The sequence below is a fragment of the Leguminivora glycinivorella genome, chromosome 4 (assembly GCF_023078275.1).
Source record: "Leguminivora glycinivorella isolate SPB_JAAS2020 chromosome 4, LegGlyc_1.1, whole genome shotgun sequence".
Classification (NCBI taxonomy): Eukaryota; Metazoa; Arthropoda; class Insecta; order Lepidoptera; family Tortricidae; genus Leguminivora; species Leguminivora glycinivorella.
Genome location: NC_062974.1, coordinates 12,724,221 through 12,750,728, shown reverse-complemented (window position 1 = coordinate 12,750,728; position 26,508 = coordinate 12,724,221). Strand labels below are relative to the sequence as shown.

The 26,508-nt window shown below is 36.9% G+C and overlaps 1 protein-coding gene across 2 annotated transcripts in view; it reads left to right on the top strand.

The window, feature by feature from the left end:
* LOC125225419 (major facilitator superfamily domain-containing protein 12-like) overlaps positions 1 to 24,011 on the top strand; it is a 70,046-nt gene extending 46,035 nt beyond the window's left edge. Inside the window, exons 1-10 of one of the 2 annotated variants that reach the window (XM_048129132.1) lie at positions 14,201 to 14,534; positions 15,639 to 15,808; positions 16,051 to 16,134; positions 16,908 to 17,130; positions 17,784 to 17,895; positions 21,516 to 21,742; positions 22,096 to 22,282; positions 22,664 to 22,775; positions 23,156 to 23,306; positions 23,783 to 24,011. In XM_048129132.1, coding sequence (XP_047985089.1) covers positions 14,452 to 14,534; positions 15,639 to 15,808; positions 16,051 to 16,134; positions 16,908 to 17,130; positions 17,784 to 17,895; positions 21,516 to 21,742; positions 22,096 to 22,282; positions 22,664 to 22,775; positions 23,156 to 23,306; positions 23,783 to 23,918 — 1,485 coding nt within the window. In that variant the 5' untranslated portion in view covers positions 14,201 to 14,451 and the 3' untranslated portion in view covers positions 23,919 to 24,011. Of the gene's footprint in view, positions 1 to 14,200; positions 14,535 to 15,638; positions 15,809 to 16,050; positions 16,135 to 16,907; positions 17,131 to 17,783; positions 17,896 to 21,515; positions 21,743 to 22,095; positions 22,283 to 22,663; positions 22,776 to 23,155; positions 23,307 to 23,782 lie in introns of those variants that run through there. The other variant, XM_048129133.1, reaches the window with a different exon arrangement.
* Positions 24,012 to 26,508: the final 2,497 nt, after the last annotated feature.

Sequence of the window (26,508 nt, the reverse complement as noted above, 5' to 3'; positions counted from 1 at the left end):
TAGGAATTTTATTAAATATCAAAATGCATTTATATTGGGGACTATTTTTACACATTTCTAAATTAGTTTTTGGTAAAAGGAGTTTATTCCTGTATGTCTAGTATTTTCCTTATCTCGTTTTAATACGAATAAATCTGAATTTTCCCGGACAAAAAGCGCAGCCTGTAATATATAAATGCAGGGTAGGGTTAACAGCCTGTATTGGATAAAGTATGGGCGGCAAATGTATAAATACTTATATTTAATATGACATCATACTGTTGGACTTTGACTTTGACTTCGAAAATTTTTCATATGTCGACTCCACGGATTTTAGAACCACGGTATGCCATAAAAAGTCCTAAGCCTAGTCATCATCATTCTCTTGCCCTTATCCCAGTCACTTGGGGTCGGCGCAGCATGTCTTTCTCTTCCATATATCTCTATCACTCGTCATCTCATCATTAACTTATTTTAGTTCCATACCATGTCTCACACAGTCCATCCACCTCGGTTTTCCTCTTCCGTTACTTCCACCACATTCATTCGTAATATCTTTAGGTGGTGAGTACAGGACATAAAAAACGTAATTAGATAACTTTTACTAAAAATAAAAATGTTATCGATACAAATTAATTCAGCCCGCAATGTAATGCCAACACACTCGAGTTAAACACTCGTTGACTGTCGTCATTGACTGTCATCGCAACCACGTTGCAGTACATTGCTGTTTCATTTATCGCCCGTATTACGTTTGACACGCTGTATATTCTGTAGTTTATTTAACTTTAATTTATAGCTTGGTCAACTAGGAATAGGTATCTATTCTAAAGTCGGATCCGGAACGCTTTTGTACAATACACATTCAGCCGGACAGGTCCCTTATTACAGCAAGTCGCTAACTCAAGGATTATCTATCCAATTCCGCATAGTAAAATAAGAATCTGTTGATAAAGCTCGTATTTGAATTTGAGTACCTCACTACAATGAAAAGTGTAAGCCGGAGAATGTACATTCTACACTAAGTTTTTTTTTTTATGTCGTTAGCACTATAAGACACAAACTCAGGCCAATTCAAACCGGTCCAAATAAATGAGAACCCATAAAGATGCTTTTATATTCTGAAAATAAATGATAATTGAAATCTTCGCAGTGTTTTAGAGGTAATGCTATACTTATCGCAAGTTACGAGTATGGCCGCGGCGGGATTAGGGTTACCAGACTCACGATTTTCCGGTATAAGTACTTGGGTGTTTAAAAAATGTTTATTTTTTATGACATATTTCTTTAGATCAAGGACTACCTTTTTTTTTAATATTTTGGTTGCTCATCGTGGGTGTCATTTCAATGAATGAATTTCTTGAACACCCGATACCCGATTTCAAGAGCACGAGCACTGGCTTTAGCAAGCTGCTGGCTTCATGAATATCGTGGATGATATCCACCTATTGTCAGAATAAAGTTGAAAGATCGTATTATTAAATAAAATCTGCTAACAGATTCTTTCAGCAACTTTTGCTGCAGATTTCTCTATCGGAAAGTAACCAATGCCAGGTAACTAATACCGCATCAACTTAATTCCTGGTAAAGTAGATATTTGGAGACACGTCTACATTTGCATTGTTTCACAGGAATCGTAAAAAAATTTCCTTTCAGATATGGTATAATCTTGGTTGCCAGGTAGTGTTGAAAAATATTTAAATGCAAGTTTCGTCAACAGAAATCAAGATTTTGACAGCAGTTTGACGCCGAATTATTTTCAGCGTTCACTTTAATTTTATTTATCTAGTTAGTTAAGATTTGCTTTTAAAAATGATTTTAAATATAATAATTTTGTGATTCTGGCAATTTTAATGGTGGATACAAAGTAAGCTAGAAATTATCCAAGAAAAAGCACTCTGAATTTGTCAAATTTGTTACGAATCAGTCCTTAAATTCGCCATGCTCTTTTGCAGCTGATAGTACTTCTCCAGAATTCATAATTTTCCAAATAATGGCAGAGAACCTGCAGCACACCTCGGACACTGGCGATCAAATATATGAAAGTGGCGCGTTCCTAGCACACAGTCTAAGCTCGTGTAGGTGAACGCGTACTGTGCTTGTATGAGTGAAATATGACAGGTCGACTGTTCGCGTTTTTGATAGGCGGTAACTGTGAGGTAGCCGAGAGGGGGTGTCAGCGGGAAGAGGGAGTGGCCATACTGTACGATAGTACTCTTTATTATACTGTGCCTGCAGTTTGGCACTCAAGTCTTTTGTCAATGAAGGAACCTAATCGTTAGGGTTATTTAGGTGTAACCCTGTGTTATAAAGTACAGCTGTTTTATTTCAGACTTCAGTGTTAGTGACAAGACAAAACCGTTAAAACATATAATAAATTGTCTGCCCTACTATAGCAACCCTCGGGAGGAGTATTGACCCTTTATCGCCAGGCTCGATGCACGCGATGTTTGCACCTGACCGGTTTGAGTTTACCATAACTTTACTTAGCCCGGCAGTTAAACCCGCTCGTTTCCTGCCAGGGTACTTCTCAAGTTCTTAGTATAAGGAAGTAGGTGTTTAGACATCTTAATTGACGGTGTTATTTTTTTTATCACCAACGGTTTGTTATCGTATTTTAAACACCGTCATTTGACATAATAGAACGCAGGATATGGTCCTTATCATACAACCAACATCAGTGTTCTCTACTTAAATGTCATTTTAACATAATTATGATGAGAACGTTTCCATGCTGGTCAAAAGTTCCATTTTCTTATAAGAATTTATCACAAAACTTGGAGTACAGTGAGAGGTGTCATTTGACCATTGCCTTAAAATGAAATTTACGCAATATTATAAATTATTGTGCACATTAATATGCACTGCTAGCACAACAGTTGCGCTAATCGGCTCAGATAAGAAACATTTGGGAGGGGATTATTTGAGTATTATTTTGTAGGATGATGCTCAATGATTCGTTAAGATAGCTTTAAAGTGGGAGCTTTGGGGCCGTGGTATAATCAAATTGTTATCAAACGACCCCACGTCTCCAGGATATCGTTTTAGTTAGGAACAAATTGTGTAAGATAATCTAAGTATTAAGGCAAAAGGATCTAAAACACTTAGGAAAGGACACACGCGGAACTACGTGGTACAGTCAGCATCAATAGTAGCGGATCAAACAACGCTTCAGAAGTGTCTACCATTCTGTAACCTCTAAACAAAAAAAACGAGTTCGATGTGTAGTTTGTATACCTACATAATAATTACACTATGATACTTCTGACCACGAACTATACAGATTTATCTGTATTTAGAAAAGTTATTCAGTATGTCAAGATACTTTTGGCTCGTTGTTTTTCCGCAAGTATCGATACCGACTGTACCACTAAATAGTAATTAAATAATATAGGTAAACATATACACACTTTAAACTGAAATAAATGTCATATACAAAGAAATAATGACCAAGACCTCCAAGTGTCCGATGCTGGATTCGAACCAGCGTACTCCGTTATAGCCACGGATGCTTAAACCACTCACCGTTCAGTGGTTTAACCGGTGATTGGTTTAAGCATCCGTGGCTATAACGGAGTACGCTGGTTCGAATCCAGCATCGGACACTTGGAGGCCTTGGTCATTTTTTTTTCTTTGTAGTTATATGACATTTATTTCAGTTTATAGATTAAAATAATAGTAGTATGTCCACTAAAAAACACAAATTAAAATATTTCCTATGAAATAATTTAATTTGGTCTTAGATATACACACTTCTAAATTTAACCTAACTTGTATTGTCTTAGTCACAATACATTTTAGATCGAATTTTGTGTGGCAAGAATGCAACCAATCAATTGAGTTATAGAATTACTGGATTTCATAAAGTGGAACTTGTGGAAAATCCCTGACTCTGAAGTATTGGGAAATATCTATGCAATGATGCTGGACAATCTCTGAAAATGAGATATCCAGTGAAATGAAATTTGCTCAAAGCAGTTCATCTTTTCTGAAACCACAACGCCATTGGCACATAAAACATGCGATAGAATGAATGTCAATAGCGCTGAGCTTATTTCTATCAATAAAAATGAAATTTTGTATTTTTATGATCTCCTTTTTGGGTAAAGTCAAACCAGGTAAAGGGAACTGATATAGCAGTCTGCATAACACGATAAAGGTTTTTGAACCAGTCAAAACCAGTGAACTGGGGATATTTAGCAGTTGAGTTGGCTTCTAGATAATGCCTTAACCTTAACTATTGTATTATGTAACTCCTTTGTAATCTTCTTTTTGGTTATCTTTTATTTTTATTTTCACCTCATTCATTAGTGTCTTATTGGCCTTCGCACAAATCACGTCAATGGAATATCATGTCTAAAACGGTTACCTACGAGACAGGCTTTGCCGAGTGTAGGAACCAGCAAATCCTAATGATAATGCCTAAATGTACCTACATAACTGTCACTTAGTTGTAAGACCAGATAACTCAATTTCTGTTTAAGTTTTTTTGTGTGTACAATAAATACTTTTTTACTTTACTTTTTACTTTACTTTAGTAAAATAAAAGTTAAATAAATAAATAGGTCATTATAATTATGGGTCAATTAAAGCAACTCTTTTTGCATGGTGGCATTTTTATCGTGTATGTAAAGCTCTTAACTAGACCACTAGCATACCTACAAAGAAAGAGATGTTAACAGGTGATAGGTACGTTAAGTTTACTTGTGTTTAGTCAGTTATTTCAATATGTGCTTGTTTTTGCAAATAGCATTTTCGTTTTGGTCCGAAGCGACGTAGCTAAACCCTCCCTGAAATATAATTACGGCTATGCAAATAGTCTTAATATATTGAAACTCGCACATACAGCATGGCGAATATTTCAAAGACCGAGTTTTGCATAAAATTCGTATAAGACCGCCATGGGTCGTTAGCGGTAGACTATTTTGCATGTCGTAGTTACCCCTTGGATTTATCTACTACGTTTCGTTTTAATAGCATTGCATAAAATTAATAGCATTAGGTAGTATTGAGAGCGTATTTACAGTCTGGCAAAAAAAAGTAGAAACTGAAAGGTGGCAACATTGGCTACCTTGTAAAAAAAACGGGACAACACTTGCCACTTCATTCTTCTTTTTAATATTTTTTGTCGGCTGTACCTTTTTACGAACCATCTCATAAAAATATTCAAACAACAGTCAAATAGCATTTACCTAACGATCCTAACAACGACGTCACTCTGCTCACTCCACCGATTTTTTAACCGCCTTCCAAATCTCAAAGGAAGGGGTTATCAAGTCGTCTGTATGTTTTTTTTTTTTTTTTTTTTAATGTTTGTTCCTCGATATCTCCGTCGTTACTAGACCGATTTTGAAATTTTTTTTTATTGAATGTATATGCATACAGATTGGTCCCATTTTTCTCAGAACCCAGTTCTGATGATGGGATCCTGGAGGAATCGAGGGAACTCCTCAAATCTGAAAGGCATACATATGGTGATTTTTGTGTTTTTAAAGGAAAGCATGCATTTACGTACGGAACAGTGACATTTGGTGCAGTGGAACTCCTGATGATGGTCAGAATGGAACTCCTCAAATCTGAACGGCACACTTATAGTGACTTTGGTATTTTTATAAGAACAGCATGCACTTACGTCCAGAACAGTGATATTTGGTACAGTGGAATTCCTGATGATGGTCAGAACGGAACTCCTCAAATCTGAACGGCACACTTATAGTGACTTTGGTATTTTTATAAGAACAGCATGCACTTATGTCCAGAACAGTGACATTTGGTGCAGTGGAACTGCTAATGAAGAGTGAGCCGCCCCTGGTTAGAGTTCCGTTCTGATAATCATTCTCATCTGTAAGTACTTCAGAATCATCCAGATTTCAAAATTGGTTCAGAAATGACGGAGATATCGAATAACAAACATTAAAAAATATATAGACGAATTGATAACATAATCCAACATTTGAAAGTATTTATCACCAGAACCCCAAAGGAAGGCGGTTTTTTTTCTTAAAAATTATTTTTTATCTATTGTTTAAATTAAGTCCCAAAGTAGTTGGGATTTTCAATGAAATAATGGGATTACGGCAAATTTACATATACATCTTACTAAAACAACATTACGTAGTTACCATTAACCATAATTAACGAAGTGGTAGGTGGGTTACTACGCTTGATTGGTATATTAAAGGCAGGTAAGTATTCAATTAAAATTGTCGGTATGTTTGATCTGTTAATGTATCTATTATTAAGCTTTTACGATCATGCTAAATAAGACCACTTGTACACATATGTTACTTTTTTAAGTACCAGCGTTCTTCTTACATATAGGTATTTATTTTCATGTGTACAATCTGGTACCAGCTTCAATATGCTTACATCAAAAATTTGCTCTAGACAATGTGGATCAATATCTTACGTTGAATAGGGATTTTTGTTCGTAGCATTGGCAGTGCATCAGAAGAGCCAAGTGCATGCAAAGCTTCATTTTAATCGGTTCAGGCAGACACACATTGTAACTATCGCATTTAAAATGTCTAATTTTAATAGAAATAGTAGACTTGGTTTAACCAAATTTACTTCATGAAAGTTATAGTTGGACGGAAATACTCTAATTTTCATAATCTGTAAGACTTTATTTCATCTTCTTCCTTTCTGTGGCATGGTCGCACAAAAACTGAGCACTAAGTGATATGAAGTCGGTAAATATTTACGTGAAGATTATTACGTGAAAGCGTGTAAATTAATTTGAACAGAGATTTCAACGTGAGCGATATATGTACTCAAGTATGCAGCAAAGATATGCAGAGCGTAGCAATCCGTTACCAGTCCTCGACGGCGCATGGCATTTTCAACGGTCGTACAATCTAGAGCTTCCGTTGACGAATTGCTATGTACACTACGTAATCATAATGCCATGTACACAGCTTTAACCGAGGACATAAATAATTCATAAAATAGACCCAAATGCATAATAAACACAAATGCTATAATTCAGCGCTGTCTCCCACGCGTTCCGTTGTTAAAAGTTACGACACCGTTTTACCATGAAATCATAAAAACAGGAACACAATACAATCAGTTTTTCATTAGGTTCTCATTTTAAAAAAAACCTTTGGAGACTTTGTCAGATGAACCTGACATTTTATTTCGCTTTCAAATGGCGATTGGATTTTTTTATGATATGTATAGGCAAACGAGCAAATGGATAGCCCTATGGTAGGCGATTACCGCCGCACATACCTCTAAACATCTCTTTACAGTACGTTGGTACCTACTATAACCATAGTTAGTTTTATATTGTGCAATATTTAAAATGATCGCATCTACACAAATATTATATATTAAATTATCATACATAGTGGCAATAGTATTAAATCGCATTAAAAAAAACATAGCAAATGGACGTGTTTTAATTTACTATTTAAAGATAATTATGTCTTTCTCTAATGGGAACAATGGCGTTCTTGCCTTTGAAAGGCGCGTGCGTGGAGCCAAAGCCAACACGTAGATCCCTTATGATACTTTAATAAAAAGATATACACCGATAATAATTATTATTAACGACGCTCGTACTCTACCGAGAACTCTACCTTATACTCCATAAATCTCGACAAAAACCATATTTCTTTATATTGTATTTAAAGTAAAAGCTTACATTACGCGGTATGAGTATCACATATTGACCAATACGAAGCGGAGAACTAAATCACGTTAAGTCGACATCCTGGATGCTACCAAAGAGAATTGAATGCAGACCAAGAAATGTAGTTAGTCGTTGAAACAATACAATATTCGCAAGTAGCTTCTCTAGTATTTCAATATAGCTCTTGGTAACAAATGGCAGCAGACTGTATGCGACGCCCGAGACTGTGCGACGGCGGGCGGTGATTAATTGAAATACTTAGGTACCTAAGTACATGTTATTATTTAAATGCATGTAGTTGAAATACATTTTCAATAATTAGCTAAAAGATATGAATTAAATATTGAATTGAAGTAACTTTCATAATTCTGCCGATTTTTATGTTTGTACTGTTATATTGTAATGCTTAAAAGTATGCCTCGACTTGTGATATATAAAACCGAATGTCAGCGACATTACACTTGCTAAATTGAAGCTCTTTACGTAACCCCCTGTATGTAAATAGAGAGAACGAGAAGCGACTTAACATTCGTGTGGCAAACGTCTTATAAACCTCTTTATCGACTTGCCTGTTATATAATATTTACATTACAATATGTACATATTTTAGCAAGTGCTAAATCTCACCGACCTTGACACAATGAAATGCTTGATATTATCTGAGATATACATATGATTGACGTGACGCCCACCATAAATTAAATATTTACAGACATACTGCACGGGTAAAATATGATCTACCTAATAGGTATTTACCTAATGCTAAACGAACATTATAATAATTCGGGTGGGCTTCATTTACTCCCCTTTTACGTCTTTCACCTGATTACGGTAAATTAATATTAGATGAGGAGGCGTCGTTTATAAATGTATATTTTCAGTACAGACGGTGGTTTTTGTACGCACTAGTGCGAGTAGTGGTTCATTTCTTGTCATTAAATGTAGTCGAAACTTCGGAGTGCCATCTGTACTGAAAAAACGTCGTACGATACACGTGCGAAAGGAAATTCGTAACTCGTGTCAATTTAAAACACTCCCTTCGGTCGTGTTTTAATTTATCGCCACTCTTTTCGCATTTCCTCTTTTTCGCACTTGTATCGTAAATTAGTAATGTACTATTTTGGGATACTACTGAGAGTACTGAGTGAATAATGAGATTTTGACTTAATGGTAGAATAGGCAAGATGTATTAACTAAAATTCGAACAAATGGATATTCTACGACACTCGATCAAAGTTTTGCACCATTGTTCTCAACTGATTGCGAATGGATAGAGTAAAACAGCTGCTGCCCATGCAGCTGAAAGTTAAACTTGACTGTTTTAGTAGACCGAAGGCTGACTCGAATTTGAAACCTGTTTTGCCTGCGCCTTTTACTAGTCTTGACCAGGGATGTAACGGATGTGGTTTTAACGGAACCGGAAGCGGAAGCGGAAGTTTTGAATTTAGTTTAACGGAAGCAGAAGCGGAACCGGAACCAGAAGCGGAAGTTATAGATGTTAAAAACGAAATGAAAAAATACCACATAGGTATAACATAAACCAAAACTACTTAAATTACCTAGAACTTTTAGGTGTTTACTGTTCAGCCTGTAATCAGCAGTTTGTAATCAGCCTTTAGGCCCACTTAGGTTTTAAAAACGAAAAGAAAAGTTACCTGATATTTTACTTAAGTACATATATCATTCATTACAATCCAAAAATTTAAATCACCTTGAACTTTAAGATGTTTAGTTGTTTAGGTAATCACTAAAAATCACAGAAGAATCCTTTTAAACCTTTATTATGCCGTAAAAGGTTTTAGAAACGAAAAGAAAACTTACTCGTAGGTAGTATAATACAATCCAAAACTAACCAGTAAAAATTATATGTGTAATTGTTAGCACACAATTAAATTTTTAAATTAAATGGAGTGATTATAAAAGAAGTAAACTGTATTTAATAAACAAAAGCTTAGCAGCTTTATCTCCCGGCAGTTTGCTTCTAAGGGGATCGTAGATAAGCCCTGCACCACTGAATAGTTGTTCACTCGCTACTAACTAGGTGGACAGGACAAATATTGGCGCGCAATGGAATGAAGCGATTGATGTTTAGTATCGCAGCACGTGGCAAGCGGAGAGATGAGCGAATGACAGGTATAGACCTGTTGGTCTTTGATGTACGCCGCTCATGTCCCACCGTCGCGCTAGGTTCCGACATCCGCTATAACTTCCGTTTGAAAAATAACAGAACCGGAACAGAAGCGGATGTGTAAAACAAAACGGAAGTTCCGCAGAAACGGAAGCAGAAGCAGAGCTCCGTTACATCCCTGGTCTTGACCTTTTTATTGCAGTTCGTGTACCTACGTGTCATGTGTAAACGTGATTATAACATGTAACAAGTAATTAAGCCACTAGGAAGCGTGGTTGCACTCGATATAAAAGTAGTTTGGTTCTTATTTTAAAACTTTAAAAAATGTTGAGGCTTGCTAGTTTTTTTTTACCATGGAACATTTTATAAATTAGGTACTTTTGATGGTATTAATTCATGCCGTATGTAGGATAGGTACTATAACTGTGATAATGACTTTTCCCCTCACTAGCTCGGAAACACGTGTTTTGTCCTTTAATACCAGCGGGTAAAAACGCATTTTATCCACTAGTGGGTAAAGTAATTTGACCTTGAATAAAGTCTAATTAATAACTGCTTTAAAATTGATAAAAGTAGGTGAATCTAGTAATAAAGATGATTTACCACCTGTGGAACTACTGGAAGCAGTGATAAACGCATTTTTTGCGTTGTAGTTTCCTCGCTATAGTGAGGGGCAAAGTTTTGTGTTACACTCTGGTGCAAATGTATTTTACTACTCGTGTGTTAAAAAACTCGCAAGTTCAGGATTCTATTCTCGAACCACTCGCTTCGCTCGTGGTTCAACTATAAAATCCTTTTACTTGCTCGTTTTTCAATTCCACACTCGACGTTAAAATACAACTTTGCCCCCTTGTATAACAATTAACTATTAACTATAGAGACATATCAGAAGTCAAAGAATTTAAACATTATAAACTGCATGAAAAGTGGCTGGTTCCATATTTATCGGAAAAGTAAAGAAATATAAATAATTTGTACTGTTGTACAAGACGTTCAAAACGATACGTCCACATAAGCTCTTATATGATCAATAACCACACAATGTTCCCTTGGACATGGCCACACAGAAAGCAACAGACAAATTCAAGTAATAAATTAAAACCGTCATTAGTGCCGCTATATCAATTAACGGATTTAATTATCGTGACTGCATGTCTGGGCAGGGCGGCAGTAAATCAGGGTAGTTGTGCATAGGCCGTGCGCCATCGGTTCCGCGGGCGAGGGAGAGTTCACCTTTCGGCCAAACCAATGTAATGTGACTTCGAAAGTGTGCATCATAGACAAGGAATTTTGCTAACGTCCTGAATAAAATTATTTTCTTTCTTTTCTTTCTTTCTTTCTTTCTTCTTACATAGCATTTTTCAATCTAACGCGCTATGTCAATGGACCTCCAGAAGACCTGATCACCCTTAGTGACAAGGCCATCAAATGGCTGATTGGACTTCATTTTAACTTATGAATGTTTCTGTTCTTTGCCATACAACTAAATAAATTTTTCATTCTTAGAGACGTAGGGTGTGTTAAATTTTTTTCAATCTGTTCTATTTTGGGCTTTCTCTGTCTACTTTGGTAGAAGAGCTGCAGCAGCCATTTTCTTTTAGATAACAGTTTGATCTTTTTTTACTAGGCAAGCTTTCAATTACTACCGTGTTTCTATGCACGGGTCACATTTTTGATGTTTTAGATTTTGGGTCAAGATTTTTATAATTATCTTATGTAAGAACTGTATTAGAAGGGTGACCAGATCTGATGGTGATTTTAGACGCAGAATTTGAACTTGAAACTCCTGAAATTTTAACAAGAATCGAATATTTCCGATTTTAAAATTAATAAAAGTATCCTGTCAAAAACTAACATCGTCATTGTGAGTATGAATGACTGTTTCTTTGCATATCTTTGGAAGCTAAGTAAAAATAGCTTTAGATATTTGTATGGCACCTGTCCTCCCGTACCCGTGAACCGACTGGAATATGAGCATAGGTCCGATTGTGCAATCGCTTGTGACCAATCGTGATCAGGCCATTTTTAATGGTCTGTACTGTACTGCCGATGCACAGCACAACGAATGCAATGAAACTGACCTTTTTGCAATTTTCATTGAAGACTGTACGAGTAAGCGTCACCATTATATTGTAATTATTTGTATGGTATACGAGGTTTAGAGGTAAACGAGCAGATGAATCGCTTGATGGTAAGTGATTACCGCTGTCAATGGAAATTTAAATAATGTAATTTTTTCCCGTAAAAAATTAAAAGAATGAGAAAAAACAACTTGAGTAGTATAAATTATAAGGAAATTTAAACGTGAGAAATAAACTTGGGGAAAAGGTCAATACAAGCCTTAAAAAGCCATTCGTTCATGTGCAGGGTCGTAGTTCTAACCTAAACCTACTTTGAAAGCAACATGTTTCTGAGGAGTTGCAGTTCTAACCTAACCTAAACCTATTTTGAAAGCAACTCGTTTCTGCGGAGTTGCAGTTCTAACCTAACCTAAACCTATTTTGAAAGACATTACTTTCTCTGTGATGTCATTGTACACCTCTCATTAATACGTCGATAAAGTAAATTTCGATGTTGAGTAGTTCTGCGAATTAAAGTACTTTTATATAAATCAGGGATGAAGTAATATTTCAATTGATGTAGATAGATGTATGAATTGTTGTCGATGAAAAGTTTGTCGGCAAAACAACGGGACACCAATACACGATGTTACACCATCACTACCAGAAAAAAAAACTTTCCTTCAAGATCCCATTCAAAAGATACCTCACCACACAAACACAACCAAAATGTATACATGTTTTTTTTGGGTTGGTCCCATAGTAAGTTGCCCAGAAAAACCAATACCTATGAAGTGTCACAGGATATAAAAACTAATAATGAAATAGGACTACGCACGCCATCTACCGGCATAAAGCTTCTTTGATTAGCTATATGCATTCAACACAAGACTAAAGAGAGCGAGTGCTAATGAATACAGTCAGTTCAGACAAACATAGATAGATGGCGGTTTAGTTAAAACCGAATTGAACATGTTTCGTTAATAGGACAACGTATAATACGATATACGATTAATGTAATATTGTATAACGTGTAAACTATGTAAAATGTACTAAGTCACAAAACAGTAGCTCTTGAACATTACTGAAACCTATGTTACGTCTGTGGCAAACTAGCATACGGCTCGCTTGAAGAAAATATTTAATCCCATTTTTTCCTAACCTATTCGAGTATCCCACTGCTGGGCCTCTCCTAGATTTCCACGACTCGCAATGCGCTTTAAAATGTTTTAGTTTATTGTACCTACCTAATGAACTATAAAAATGGTCAAGCCTACAGCAGGCGAGTTATTCAAACAAAACGAACTGAACACAATTCGACTGTTAGCGTTCCACTGCTGACTCTACCTTTAGGCGTCGGAGTGTTTTTCATTGAAAGCTAGATGTTCGTTATTTGATAGCTCTCTCATTATTATTACCAGGAGAAACTTAATAAGGTATGACGAGATAGTAGCATGCCAGTGGGAAACGTTGCCACAACGGGGTCACAACGTCCAATCGAGTTTTGTGTCCAGTGAGGCGTGGGCCCTGCTACCTAACCCACAAACTAAGCTCATATTTCATATTTAATGAAAGATCTTCCCGTATAACTTGATATTCCGATTCTTAGGCTATGCGCGTGAATGGAGGTCACTTTTATACTAGGTAGTTAGAATGAGCTGATGTAATGTGAGTGGTGGGAATTAGTCCCGAATGAAACCTAATACCTCTTACTTACGGAAGCCACCGTTAGTATAATCACCCCTACGTGCGGGCGACGACCGGATCTAGACTAGATTCATATTAGGTAGGTAGGTACCTAAACAAACTATCTATATTTTTAAACATATTTTTATCGAACCGCTTCTAACTTTACACGCCTCTAAAAATACATTTACCAGAGATATCAGTAGTAGGTAAGGTACAGTCAGCAAAGCTTTAGCATAATTCTACACAAATATCTAAGCAAAGCTTAGAAGTAGCACAAAACAAAGTCCTCCTATATCTAATAGTGACAAATCATAAAATCAAATAAGTAGAAAAAACGTTCATTTCATTAAATTTATACATCTGAAAAGCATATTTATGTATTATGCTATTATGTACATATATCAACTAACCTAAGCTAACCCGTTCAGCATTGATGATAAAAGTAGTGAATACCTATATCTTACATTGATCAATCGACAATGGTGTCCACATATCTACAATACCTAAAGCGAGTGTGATAAAGCTGCGAAGTTCTTTATTTTTAAACTTGTGAATATGATTATCTTAAAAGCAATAGAAAGGTCTTATATTATTGCACTTGAACTCAATCCATCATTGTATCATCAGTTGATTCCAGACGTCAATTATTATTCGCTCATCCAGCGACGGTAAGGATAGGGAACGCATCAAATTCAAACGCCTATAAGTCTTCTTTGACGACACACGCGCGCGTCGTTTCAGAACTTTCGTTCATTAAATGTAATACGTTAGTTACTTCACTTAACAAACGTTTTATTCTTATTCTATCAAAATGTTTGTAATGATCAAAGATCAAAAGTGAAAGTGCAAATTTTAATAATAGACCACACATTGTTTTTTCTCTCAGTTCACGTCGAAAATGGCCAAAAGCCGTACATTAATTTAAATACAAAGTATACTATAGTTTTAATAAAGAAAGGATGTCTTCCAAATATGGATCAACTGATGTTAATGAGACAATGGTGGAAAACGCGAAGGAGGCGGAAGTTGAAATTGATTTAAGGTAGGTAATTTACGGAGTCGTTCCATTCAGGACATCATCTAATTTAGTGAACCACTATAGTTTCTGTTATTTGACCAATTTTGTGATCTATTCTGTGCAATTTGGCCAATTTATAAATGTACCATTTATTAGGGATCTATCTATCTCTCTTATTATGAATTACAAAGTTTTCTGTGATTAATCGTGTTCCCTTGACAGAGTGGTCGTGGTCATATTTTGGTCGGTTTTTGCACCACGGCAGCTCTCGTGATTATTTGTTTTTGGCGAAGTGGTAGCAATCATTGATATTTTTTTCTTGTGATGGACTTAATGAAGTCTGCCCATCGTGTTGGCGAGTGGCCACGATATCTTAAATTAAAAAGCCTTTGGCAAAAAGCCGCAGGAGTTACGATGTGACCAAAGAACTTGAGGGTGGTCATAAATATTACGCGCCTAATAGGCAGTGTCAAATAACATACAACTGACGTAGTTAGGTGACACACATACTTAAATAGTTTAGTAGTAAATATTTTCCACTATCCACGTATGTACGGTCGAGAAAATTGATTTTTAGCAATTTGCGGTTCAAGTACATTTGGTTGACAAATAGTTATGCTAAGAGCCTGTCAAATATAAAGTGAACCGTTAACTGCTAAAGAATTTCCTCGACCTAACTAGGTTTAAATACAACTACGCTCTACCATGTCTCCTTCGATAACAACACGTACAAAGTATCCGTCGTTTACTACCTATCTGTCGAGTACTTTTTATTTATGGGTTAATTAACACGTAAAGCATTGGTAATTTGGTCATAAATCTTTGATTAAGTAGTTTACTTATTGGAAAAAAAAACAATCGCACTTTGGATGCATGCGTGATAAGTGTAATAGCCTATGTGCATAGACATTGAAATCAGATTAGTATCGCATTTAACGGTTTTATACTCACTACCTTCAGTCGGTATTTATTTTTTATCGAATGGTAGTATACTCGTAGTTAGAATCGTGTGATCTTCTGGAAGGCACAACGGTTGCCAATTTGTTACACTTTTAGGTCACATGAAGTTATATGGTTCGAGACAACTGAGTGCCATACGATACGTTTCATGATTGTGTTTACTTGCAGCCGATCATCGAAAAGACTACAATGGTGGCGGGATCACCAGAACGTTCTATTCGGGCTGGGGCACGTGCACAACGACCTATGCGCCGCCATGTGGTTTTCCTACATGATGCTTTTCTTCCAAGCTGTGCTGGAGATGAGGTCCGCTGTCGCGGGATTTTTGCTTATGACGGGTGAGCTTTCTTTTCATTTCATTTTTCATTGATACATGTTTTACGGTTTTTCGTTTCTAATCATGCTGTTAAGTAGACTACCAAGTCCTAGCTCACAGAGATACACACCTACCGTATAAATATTTTTTTATTATACCTGTTATCTTTTTCATTGTTCTATTTATAAGGTGCGAAGCTAATTTTTAATAAAGCTAGGTAATGATAACTGTCAAATTGTTAAGGAACATTGTTTTCATTTCCAGGACAAATTGTTGATGCTATAGCTACTCCAGTGGTTGGTATTCTGGCAGATAGGTATGGCACGAAGAAGTCCTGGCACTTAACAGGTATGTATCCAATTACATTTCAATGCCGGCATGATAAGCCATTAACAATTTAAGTATTTCACAATTAATTTACACAGGTATGTAAATACCTAAGTATCAATTAATCTTATATGTATATTTTTTTATTATTAGATATACATAAATCTAATACGTATGTCAGTTACCTACTATTGAGGTAGGTATATTATCCTGCCTAATAATAACCGCTTCTAAATACAAGAGACACTTTGTTTCGTGTAACATTCGTGACTAATAAACTTGAATCGTTCGTTTGAATGAATTCATTTAGATAAGCTGTGTTTCCAAAACGTACCTACCATAAACGCGCTGTTCAAAATGAGGCTTACCGAAACGTTTTAGAATTAAATTGACACTAGAGGTACAGAAATGATTTTTTTTTCCACATAGATGATTTTGTTAATACGAAGTGAATGTCTGTTTGTTTGTCTGTCTTTCTCGGAAAAACGGAGCGACGAATTTATGAGATTTTTAAGTGGGGATAGTTGAAGGGGTTGAGAGTGACATAGTCTACTTTTTGTTCCTTTTTAACCTCCCACTTCCCTTAAATTGGGGGTGAACTTTTGTATGGAGCATTCCGCAATTCTCGAATATAACGCGAGCGAAGCCGAGGTCAAAAACTAGTATACATATAAATATGATTAAATTCAATTAGATATTAAAATAAGTTTTCCGGTTGAATAAACGGCTACCGAACAATATTTTACATTATAATTGATATCGTGTCCGTAAACTATGTATTCGTATGTTTCCAGGGAGCATCATGGTGACTTGCACTTTCCCTATGTTATTTATCCGCTGCTGGGGCTGCTGGATCGGCGCGGACGTCGACTACCTCGCATGGTGGATGCCACTCTACTACTCCGTACTCATCACCTTCTTCCAGATCGGCTGGGCCATAGTCCAAATATCGCATCTGGCAATGATACCGAGCATTTCAGACAGCCTGCAAGTTCGATCGGAACTTACTTCCATAAGGTAATTTTTCAATTCTTGTATCCGCTGTTGGGGTTTATGGATCGGCTCTGAGGTCCACTACCTCGCATGGTGGATGCCACTCTACTACTCCGTACTCATCATCTTCTTCCAGATCGGCTGGGCTATAGTCCAAATATTGCATCTGGCAATGATATATGAGCATTTCCGAGAGTCTGGAAGTTCCTTCGGAACCCTTCGGAATTCCATAAGGCAAAAATTCCTTGTGCTAAATTTCACAATCACAATCACAAATCGTTTATTTGCCAAAAAATATCTACATAGGTACATTTTCAAGCAGAACTTTACATAATTACATGGTTGGTTGCTGGATCGATGTTAGACCTTGACTATTTCGTATGGCGGGTGCTATTCTTTTACACCAGGCTTATCTTTTTTATAAATCGTAATTTTTTTAAGCCGTATTCTACTAGATGGGCAGATACGCAATCTAGCAACAAAACTAAGTATCTTCAACAGTACCTATACAATATTTAATAATATGTAGGTAATTGTTAAAACTCATGTCCCTCCAATTTGATCCATTAACACTGCACTGGGTACAAAATGCAAGCCAAAAACTCGTCCGTCAGACCGTGACCGTTTAGTAGCTATCGAATATTTTCGAATAAAATATAATGTGTTAATTGTTTAAGATATATGGCTTCGGTGACGTCAAGCATAACGGTTTACCTGATTACTTGGGTAGTATTACGAGCAACCAACTACAGCACGTTCATCGGACCAACAGACGATTACAAATTACGCGTAAGTTATACCTACTAAAAATTACAAAATGTAATAAGAAAAGGAATATACCTACAGAATTTTTAATAGCATCAGAGCTCAATTTTATGAAGCTGTAAGTAACAATTTTAAAAGCTTCGAACGGGCCGCGATGACAGATTGACCGGTCGTGACACTCGTGACAGATCAAATGCCAGTTTCATCCTAAAAATGTTTTTAAACGGAAGTGTAAACTTATTTTTGTTAATACTTAGATTTAGGTTGGTAATGAACTAATATTAGGGTTCCGTACCTCAAAGAGGAAAAACGGAACCCTTATAGGATCACTCGCGTGTCTGTCTGTCCCTCTGTCACAGCCGATTTCTCCGAAACTACTGGACCGATTTACTTGAAATTTGGCACACGTATGTAAACCTGTGGCCCAAAGACGGACATGCAGTATAATTAAATGAAATTAAACGAAATTTAATCATAAGGGGCACTTTTGGGGGGTAAAATTGAAAATTAAAAATCAAAGTTATTAGAACTATATTGTGATACACATCAAATGAAAGAGCATTTTATAAGCATTTCAAATATATTTTTTTTATAGTTTTTATTTTGGTAATTTAGAAGTTATTTAAGAAAAATGACCATTCCCCCCCCCTTATCCCCGAAACTACTTAGCGTAAAATTTTCAAAAAAATACACGAGGTAGCCTTCTACCTGTAGATTACAGGAAAACCTATTAGAAATCTACAGTCAAGCGTAAGTCGGACTTAAGAGAAAAAAACTCAAATTGAGATTTTCACTCACTGCCGCTGCAAGTACTTACTAAATGTTTTGAAATTTTGTGAGCGCCATGGACAGGTAGAAAGAAATTCATTTCTGTTTAGAAATTGTTAAAAATTTTAATCATTTGCCAAAATGACTTAAGTTCCTACTAAAAAAGAGGCGCTTAAGACTGTTTAGAACTGTACTGACCATAATATTGCCCTAATAGGTCCAAAAAATGGTGTATATATACGAAAACAAAAAAATTGTGCCACCGACAACCAAAATCTGAAGTCTATTTGCTCTATCTCTTATAGTTTCCAAAATATACGCAAAATCTTTAAAGTACAAATCTAGTGTACGTTGCTATCACATGTCGTCAGGCGCTCATGACCTTTTTGTATGGAAATGTCGAAATCCGACTCGCACTTTACCGATTTTCATAGAAAGTTGTGTTTTATTATAGTTTTGAAGGAGGTTTCTTGTTTTTAACCACCAACGCAAAAACGAAGGAGTGTTATAATAATAATAGGTTTGACGCTTGACATGTCTGTCTGGCATCATAGCTCCCGAACGAATCAATCGATTTTGATTTAGTTTTTAATGTTTAAGGTGAATTCGTCGAGATTTTTTTTTGTACCACGTAGGTGGCAAACATGCATACGGTCCGCCTGATGGAAAGCGGTCACTGTTACATATGGACACCTGCCACTCAAGGAGTGGCACATGTGCGTTGCCGAGTCGACTCATTAGAAACTTGTACAAACCTGTACCGACGCACCGAGAAGGGGCCTGGGTGCCGACGACTCAAAGGACCGAAGGAAAGAGGAGGAAGGAAGGAAGGAGGAAGGAGGAAGGATCTATTGTCCTAATTACTTCCGTAGGTCCTCCAGTTGCGATACAGGCTGCCAACATTTTAATTACACTTTGTGCATTTTAATCTTTCGGGCCGCATGACCACGCCGTTGATAGTTCATAATTAATGGGAAAATACTTGAACAAGCATCCACGACTACTTTCCTAGGTTTAAAGATTGATCAGGGCGTAAAATGGGACCAGCAAGTAGATAAACCGTGTGGTAGTCGGGGCAGTGCGTGCTTTGCCTTAGGTCGAGTTGCAAAGTCTGTGGCTCCAGAAGTAGCCCGGACATGCTATTTCGCCACTGTCCATTCATTAATACAGTACGTTGCGGAGGTCTGGTCTGGGGATGTTGTCCTGAATGGGAGAGGGTCTTTCGCTTTCAGAAACGAGCTGTCAGGATCGTTGCTCAGGTACCTGTAGACAGTAGACACTCCGGCCAAAGAACTCTTTAAAAAATAAGAATCCTTAAGCTAGGAACACACTACGCGGACGTCCGTCGTAAATCGACCGCGGACGGGGATCTGGACAATGAATATACACTTAACCGTGCGAACTATCGGTCCACGGACGTGGACGTGGCCTTGAGCGCATGGACGTCCGTTCGAAATCTGGCTCGCTGGATGTTTTGTTCCATGCACACTGTTCGGTCGCGGTCGCGGTCGCGGTCGATTTACGACGGACGTCCGCGTAGTATGTTCCTAGCTTTACACTCATTACACTGCCTGCAAAAGTTATCATGCAGGTAGCCATTTATGTAAGAGAGAACTTGGCAGCATACAAAACCAGGGGCGGCTCACTCCGCGATTCTATCGCCGCGCTACAAGTACATGTCAGCGGCCGCGAGTTCGCGGCCCATTCATTGGCGACGACCTTCGCGCGGCGCAATAATAGTTATTTGTATAATAGTTATTTGAAGAATCATGAACTTGCGAGTTATTTATAGACTCCTGAACTTGCGAGTTTTTTAACACACGAGAAGTAAAATACATTTGCACCCGAGTGTAACACAAAACTTTTCCCCTCACTGTAGCGAGGAAACTACAACGCAAGAAATGCGTTTATCACTGCTTCCAGTAGTTCCACAGGTGGTAAATGATCTTCATTACTAGATTCACCTACTTTTATCAATTTTAAAGCAGTTCATTTGAATTTATTCAAGGTCAAATTACTTTACCCACTCACTAGTGGGTAAAATGCGTTTTTACCCGCTGGTATTAAAGGACAAAACGCGTGTTTCCGAGCTAGTGAGGGGAAAAATTCAATGTTGGCTGCTCGCGTGCGGTCCGTTTGTTAATGTAGGTAAGAATTTAGAATGGCGTCATTTTGTGAACATCAAAGGAGCCTTCTGTACTTGTACTATTATACATAATATATTCTGTGACAAAACTAACAACATGTGTTCCAAGTATAACATTCGAAATGCCGGAAAGTTAGTAGGTATCGACCGTAAATTGGCGAAATCCAATTTACGGTCAAATTAACACATGTGATGGACCCTGCCGTCTATAATAAATTGCCGCAATATGTGGTTGAAGCGCCTAGTGTGTCGAACTTTAAGTACCTATCGCTTAAAAAATTGGCTGGTCGAGCACCCGTTCTACACTAATGACAATTTTTTTATTACCTAATTAGAAAAATATTTTTGTGCATTTTTTATGTGAATATTGCCTAACTTTTTGTAATTTCAATCTTCTGTCTATTTATTCTCTAAGTATTATTGCTGTATAAATATTATTTTTTTAAATCAAATCTTGACGTGTAAAATGGCGTTACAAATATGAATAAATGAATATGAGTATAAGTAGTATGATTATTTTAACCATTGAAAGTTTGTACGGAACCCTCGGTGGGCGAGTCCAACTCGCACTTGGCCGGTTTTTTATTAAAACTTACCTATGTGTTACCCGGACGAATTCATGGCAGGGCCCGTACATTCACATTTAACTCGCAAGCCGCCACCGGCATCTAGACAATCAGAAAATAAGACTAATTAGCCAATATTTATTTAATTTATAAACCTTTTCCAGGACGTGGCACTAATAATAACAGGAATAGGCGTGACGGCATTCACGTTGTTTCACGTCCTGTTTAAGCTGAGAACAGCAAAGGCACCAAAGAGCAATGGCCATACCATAACCAACGGTTCCTCGGCTTTGCTGACTAAGGAAGAACACGACGCTGAGCAGCAGACTGACACTAGATCCAAAATTTACCATTTCCTACGAATGCCACTCTTATATCAGACAAGTTTATTGTAAGTTGGAATTTAAAACCCTAAATGAACTTCCCAATTCTTCTTTATCCGTTGATTTATGGGCCGTCTATCTACCTATACTACTCAAAAACATAGTTATCTATCGGAATTGGAAAATGGCACACATTTTCGTTCTACACGGAACAGACCTATTCACAAGGTGAACGATTGGTCAGATAGGTATTGAGAAAAGAACGCGACAGGCAAGCAACACTAAGCGAATGAGATGTCATCAAAATTAAAGTTATAGTGCAAGAAAATCTAAAAAAAATCTGGTGCTTAAAATCTTTAATTATTTACCTTTTAACACATAACAGTAACTGTGTTAATGGATAATAAACCGTACATTTCAGATACGTTTTCTCACGGCTCTACTGGGCGCTGACATTAGTCTATGTGCCCCTATTTCTGGAAGAGAGGCTTTCAGTCAACCCCAGTGCAGGTTCCGAGCTGGTGGCTAGCGTGCCTCTGGTGCTGTATATATCATCATTTTTCTCATCTCTCCTACTTAAAAGCAAGATCACCAGTTGCGGTAACCAGGTAAAACGAATGGAAACAATTATAATTCTTAGGTACCAAGTAACAGTGTAAGGCTGGCTAATGCCTCCATTTGAAAACATTAACTATGAAAAAGTCAGTAGGCGCTAAAAAGCTAACCCGCGAACAATTTTTCTTTTTACCTTTTCCTGCATAGCAAGACCTTATATGTTATTTCTTATTTAATTTTTCATGTAAGTATCAGAGTTTTTGCATTGACGTTTGCATATTTTAGCTAGCTTTGTACCTACTTTAATGCTGAATAAGCATTAAATACCTAATATATGTCATATAAGTACAATGGCCTAACTGGCAAACAATTACTTAGCAATCTAATATCTATATTTATATTTCAAAATTTACACTTATCATTTAATTGTTTAGGTGGCGTATTTATTAGGGAGTTTTTTGAGTTTCATCAGCTGCCTGTGGATCGCACTAGGAGTGGATCCTCATGCCAACATAGTGCAAATTTATCTAGTTGCAGCTTTGATGGGTGCGTACGATAATACTTTTACTTACCTACTTACAAATAGGCACTTATACGTAGACCTACCTACATTAAGTCATACTTCATATTCGATTTTTCATATCGAAATCCTGTAATCGGCTCTGTATAAGTACCTATATTAGCTGTTGATATCCTTAAATACAAACAGACAGATGGACAGAGCGACGCCATAAGGGTTCCTTTTGTACCTTTTTGGTACGGAACCCTAAAAACAGTCTATTAAAGAGTTCACTTTGACGGATACAGAAATTCAGTTCATGAAAGATTGCGTTTTTTACCTTAAGTTTTTACGCACTTTATCCTGCTCGAAAAAACAACTTTGCAAATTCATAATATCACTTGAATTCAATCCTCTGTTATTCCAGGCGCTGGTAGCTCAATAACACTAGTTTCCAGCCTTTGCGTTACCGCCGACCTCATAGGTCCTCATTCCCACCAGGGTGCTGCTATATACTCCATCGTCACCTTTGCTGACAAGCTGGTGACCGGTATAGCTGTCGTCGCAATTGAAAACTAGTAAGTGCTTCATAAATATTCATTAAAATACATTAAGCAAGATTTCCTGCGTACTGCGATACAGCCTTATGATTTTTGGTGAGACTGATGATTCGGTCAAACTGTTTTTTGAAACAATAAACAACATTTGCAATGATAAACGCGGTACGAATTTGAGCAAAATATTTGATATTCTTGTTCGTACAAAATGATTATTAATCAGGTTAACGATTACCAACACTACCACAGAATACATATTAGTTGGCACTACCTACTGCCAATCTTTATTGTATTTGCAAGCAATCTGCAGAATTCGGTGGTCGCAGTAGGCCCTCACATTTACAGTGACTAAGCTTCGAAATAGTTTAGTACCTATTGACTTCGGTAAATATGAACATCATTGCTGGGTCCCTACAGAAAGTAACTAGAATACTTATGCTCTATCAACGTCATAACTTGTAACTAAAATCATAATTGTATATTTGTCTGCTTTTCAGTAAGTGCAGTAATGCAGAAGACTGCCCTGAATACTACAGGGGAGTGCTAACCTACGCCTGTGGAGGCAGCGCGGTTTTGGGTTCCTTCTCATTAATCTTTGCCCGATTGACAACCAGAAGTAAAGCTGCAACCTAAACCTACGAGTATGTGTATTATATAGAATACGTAATTATAAATCATAGTATTGTAAAAAAATCAAATCAATAAATATTTTAATTCTAAAAGTAAGTATTAACGTTTCTTTTTATTTTTACTATGGGATATGGGTTAAATTGTGGCGTAGGCGAGAGGCTGGCAACCTGTCACTGCAATGTCACAGTTTCGTTTTCTTTCAACCCCTTATTTGCCAAGAGTGGCACTGAAGCTTTAGTAGTTTCATGTGTTCTGCCTACCCCTTTATAGGATACAGGCGTGATTGTATGTTGTTGTTGTTGTTTTTATTTATTTTAATTAGAGATAAATATAATAGGTGAAACCAAAGCAACAATATACAATACTGTCTCCATTGGCTCGACCAAGTGGACGCTGTCCTGTTGATCACTCAATACATTGTGGGGCGGATAGAGTGGAGGTAGACCTCCGTGAGCTAGGCGTTGGCGATAGCTAGCGCGATACTGCTCAAGATCGAGAAAAGTAGTGTGTAGGCCAAAACTCATTTTGGGTTATCACGCCAACCAAGTAAGTATCTATAAGTGTTATAAATACTACCAGCAAAATTAAATAGTTATTATTGCATTTAGACTTGACAACATAAAAAACCTCTCACAGTAGACTATAAAAGGCAATGGAATATTAAATATAAGTGAAATACATCCCTGCCTGCGTAACATAACATTTACCTATGTGGAGCTGGATATAAAGCAATGATTTCTGCAATTCCTACATAAAAACCTTACTTCATTGTCATGGACTGACTTTCTTGTAGTCCTGCAAAATAACTTTACCTGTAATCATTTCACTAAACTTTTTATTAAATAAATACAAGCTTATAATCATACATCCTATACAACTTACTATTATTAGACAATGAAATCCATGTATGGTGAGCACTGTAAATCTAGTCATGTTCATCTAGAGTTGTATTAAGTTAAAGTAAAAAAACAAAAAGTAAAGTAAAGCAACATTCAAAATAAAGGAATGTATATGCCATAGACTTAATGCTTAAGAAATATCAAAAAACTTACATAGTTTGGCAAACCCAATATGCCAATAGCTGTAACACCTGAAAAGAATAAATTTTCACAGTACTTTCAATAAAACTGACTAAATTATTTATAGTTATTATAATTACAGCATACAAATAAAGCATAAATTGCTTTCTTCCTAAGACCAAGTTATGCATCACCCATATAATATATGTATGATTAGAGAAAATATTAATTAATGTATGGAAATTGGAAATAAAAAGACCTTCAAGCCCCCAAAGTTAAAAAGGCCATCTCAAGCAAACTTCAACCCAAACTCCATCAAGCGGTCAAGGCTACGAAAGATAAGCTAATATAATTAAGTTGTGTAATTTTGTGGGTATTGCTTAAAGTGAAATTAAGGACCAATGAAACTAAAGTCAAATATCAGTAGTACCTAAGGTTATAATTCAGCTTTCAATGACTAGTTCGTTATGATCTTAGAAACCAGACAATGCACTAAAAATCGTTTAAATAATTACCTTGCAATACACAACTGCGGAAACATATTTCTTAAATTTCTTGTGTTGCTTACTGCCTGTGAACGCGAAAATTTGAATTTTGCATACGACTTAAAAACGAAACTTCATTCAAACTTCAAACATGATTCCGGCTGTCAAACAAACGGGCCAATTAGATACACACTTGCTAACGGGCCAATGCCAGTTGTCACCGTATCCACATTAGGGTGCGCGCCCCTGGGCGACAAAGTTGCTCGGCGACCACGGGCGTTCATCTACGTTCTAATAGAAACTAGCCATGGCCTGCGGCCGGGTGTATCTAATAGGCCCTGAATGTCAAACCGTCAAAGTCAAAAAGGCCAGTATTGACGACATGATCAAATCGACCGATTCCATCCAAAAAGAAAAATTGCCGTCAATCTAATCCACAATTACTTTTAATAACCAAAAACCATTACAAACACGCAACAATTTAGCCTCCCCACAGACGAGTCTTAATTTTCATAATCTTGAAAAAAACTTGTATGCAAATTGACAGTTCAAACTGACACTGACAGATCTGTCAGTGTCAGTTTGCATACAATTTTTTTTTAAGATTATGAAAATTAAGGCTCCCCACAGACAGTCTTAAAAATTCATAATCTTAAAAAAAACTTGTATGCAATCTGACAGTTCAGATCTGTCAGTGTCTTGTCAGTGTCAGTTTGAACTGTCAGATTGCATACAAGTTTTTTTTAAGATTATGAATTTTTAAGACTGTCTGTGGGGAGCCTAAGACTCGTCTGTGGGGAGGCTAAATTGTGCAGTCACTATCATACTGAACTCTTTGCCTACAATTTAATTAGATTGGTCAGATTGGTGACAAATTGTTCCCGTGTAAGGGCCCCCACAGACGGGAGACAAAACTGTTTTGTCTCCGTCGCTCGGTCTATGGGCTAGTATGAAGGTGGCACACGAGGCGACGTAACTTTTCATACAAATACGACGGAGACAAAACAGTTTTATCTCCCGTCTGTGGAGGCCCTAAACAAACTTTGATATTCGACACCTGTGTTTCGTGGTATTTTAAGTGGTAATTTG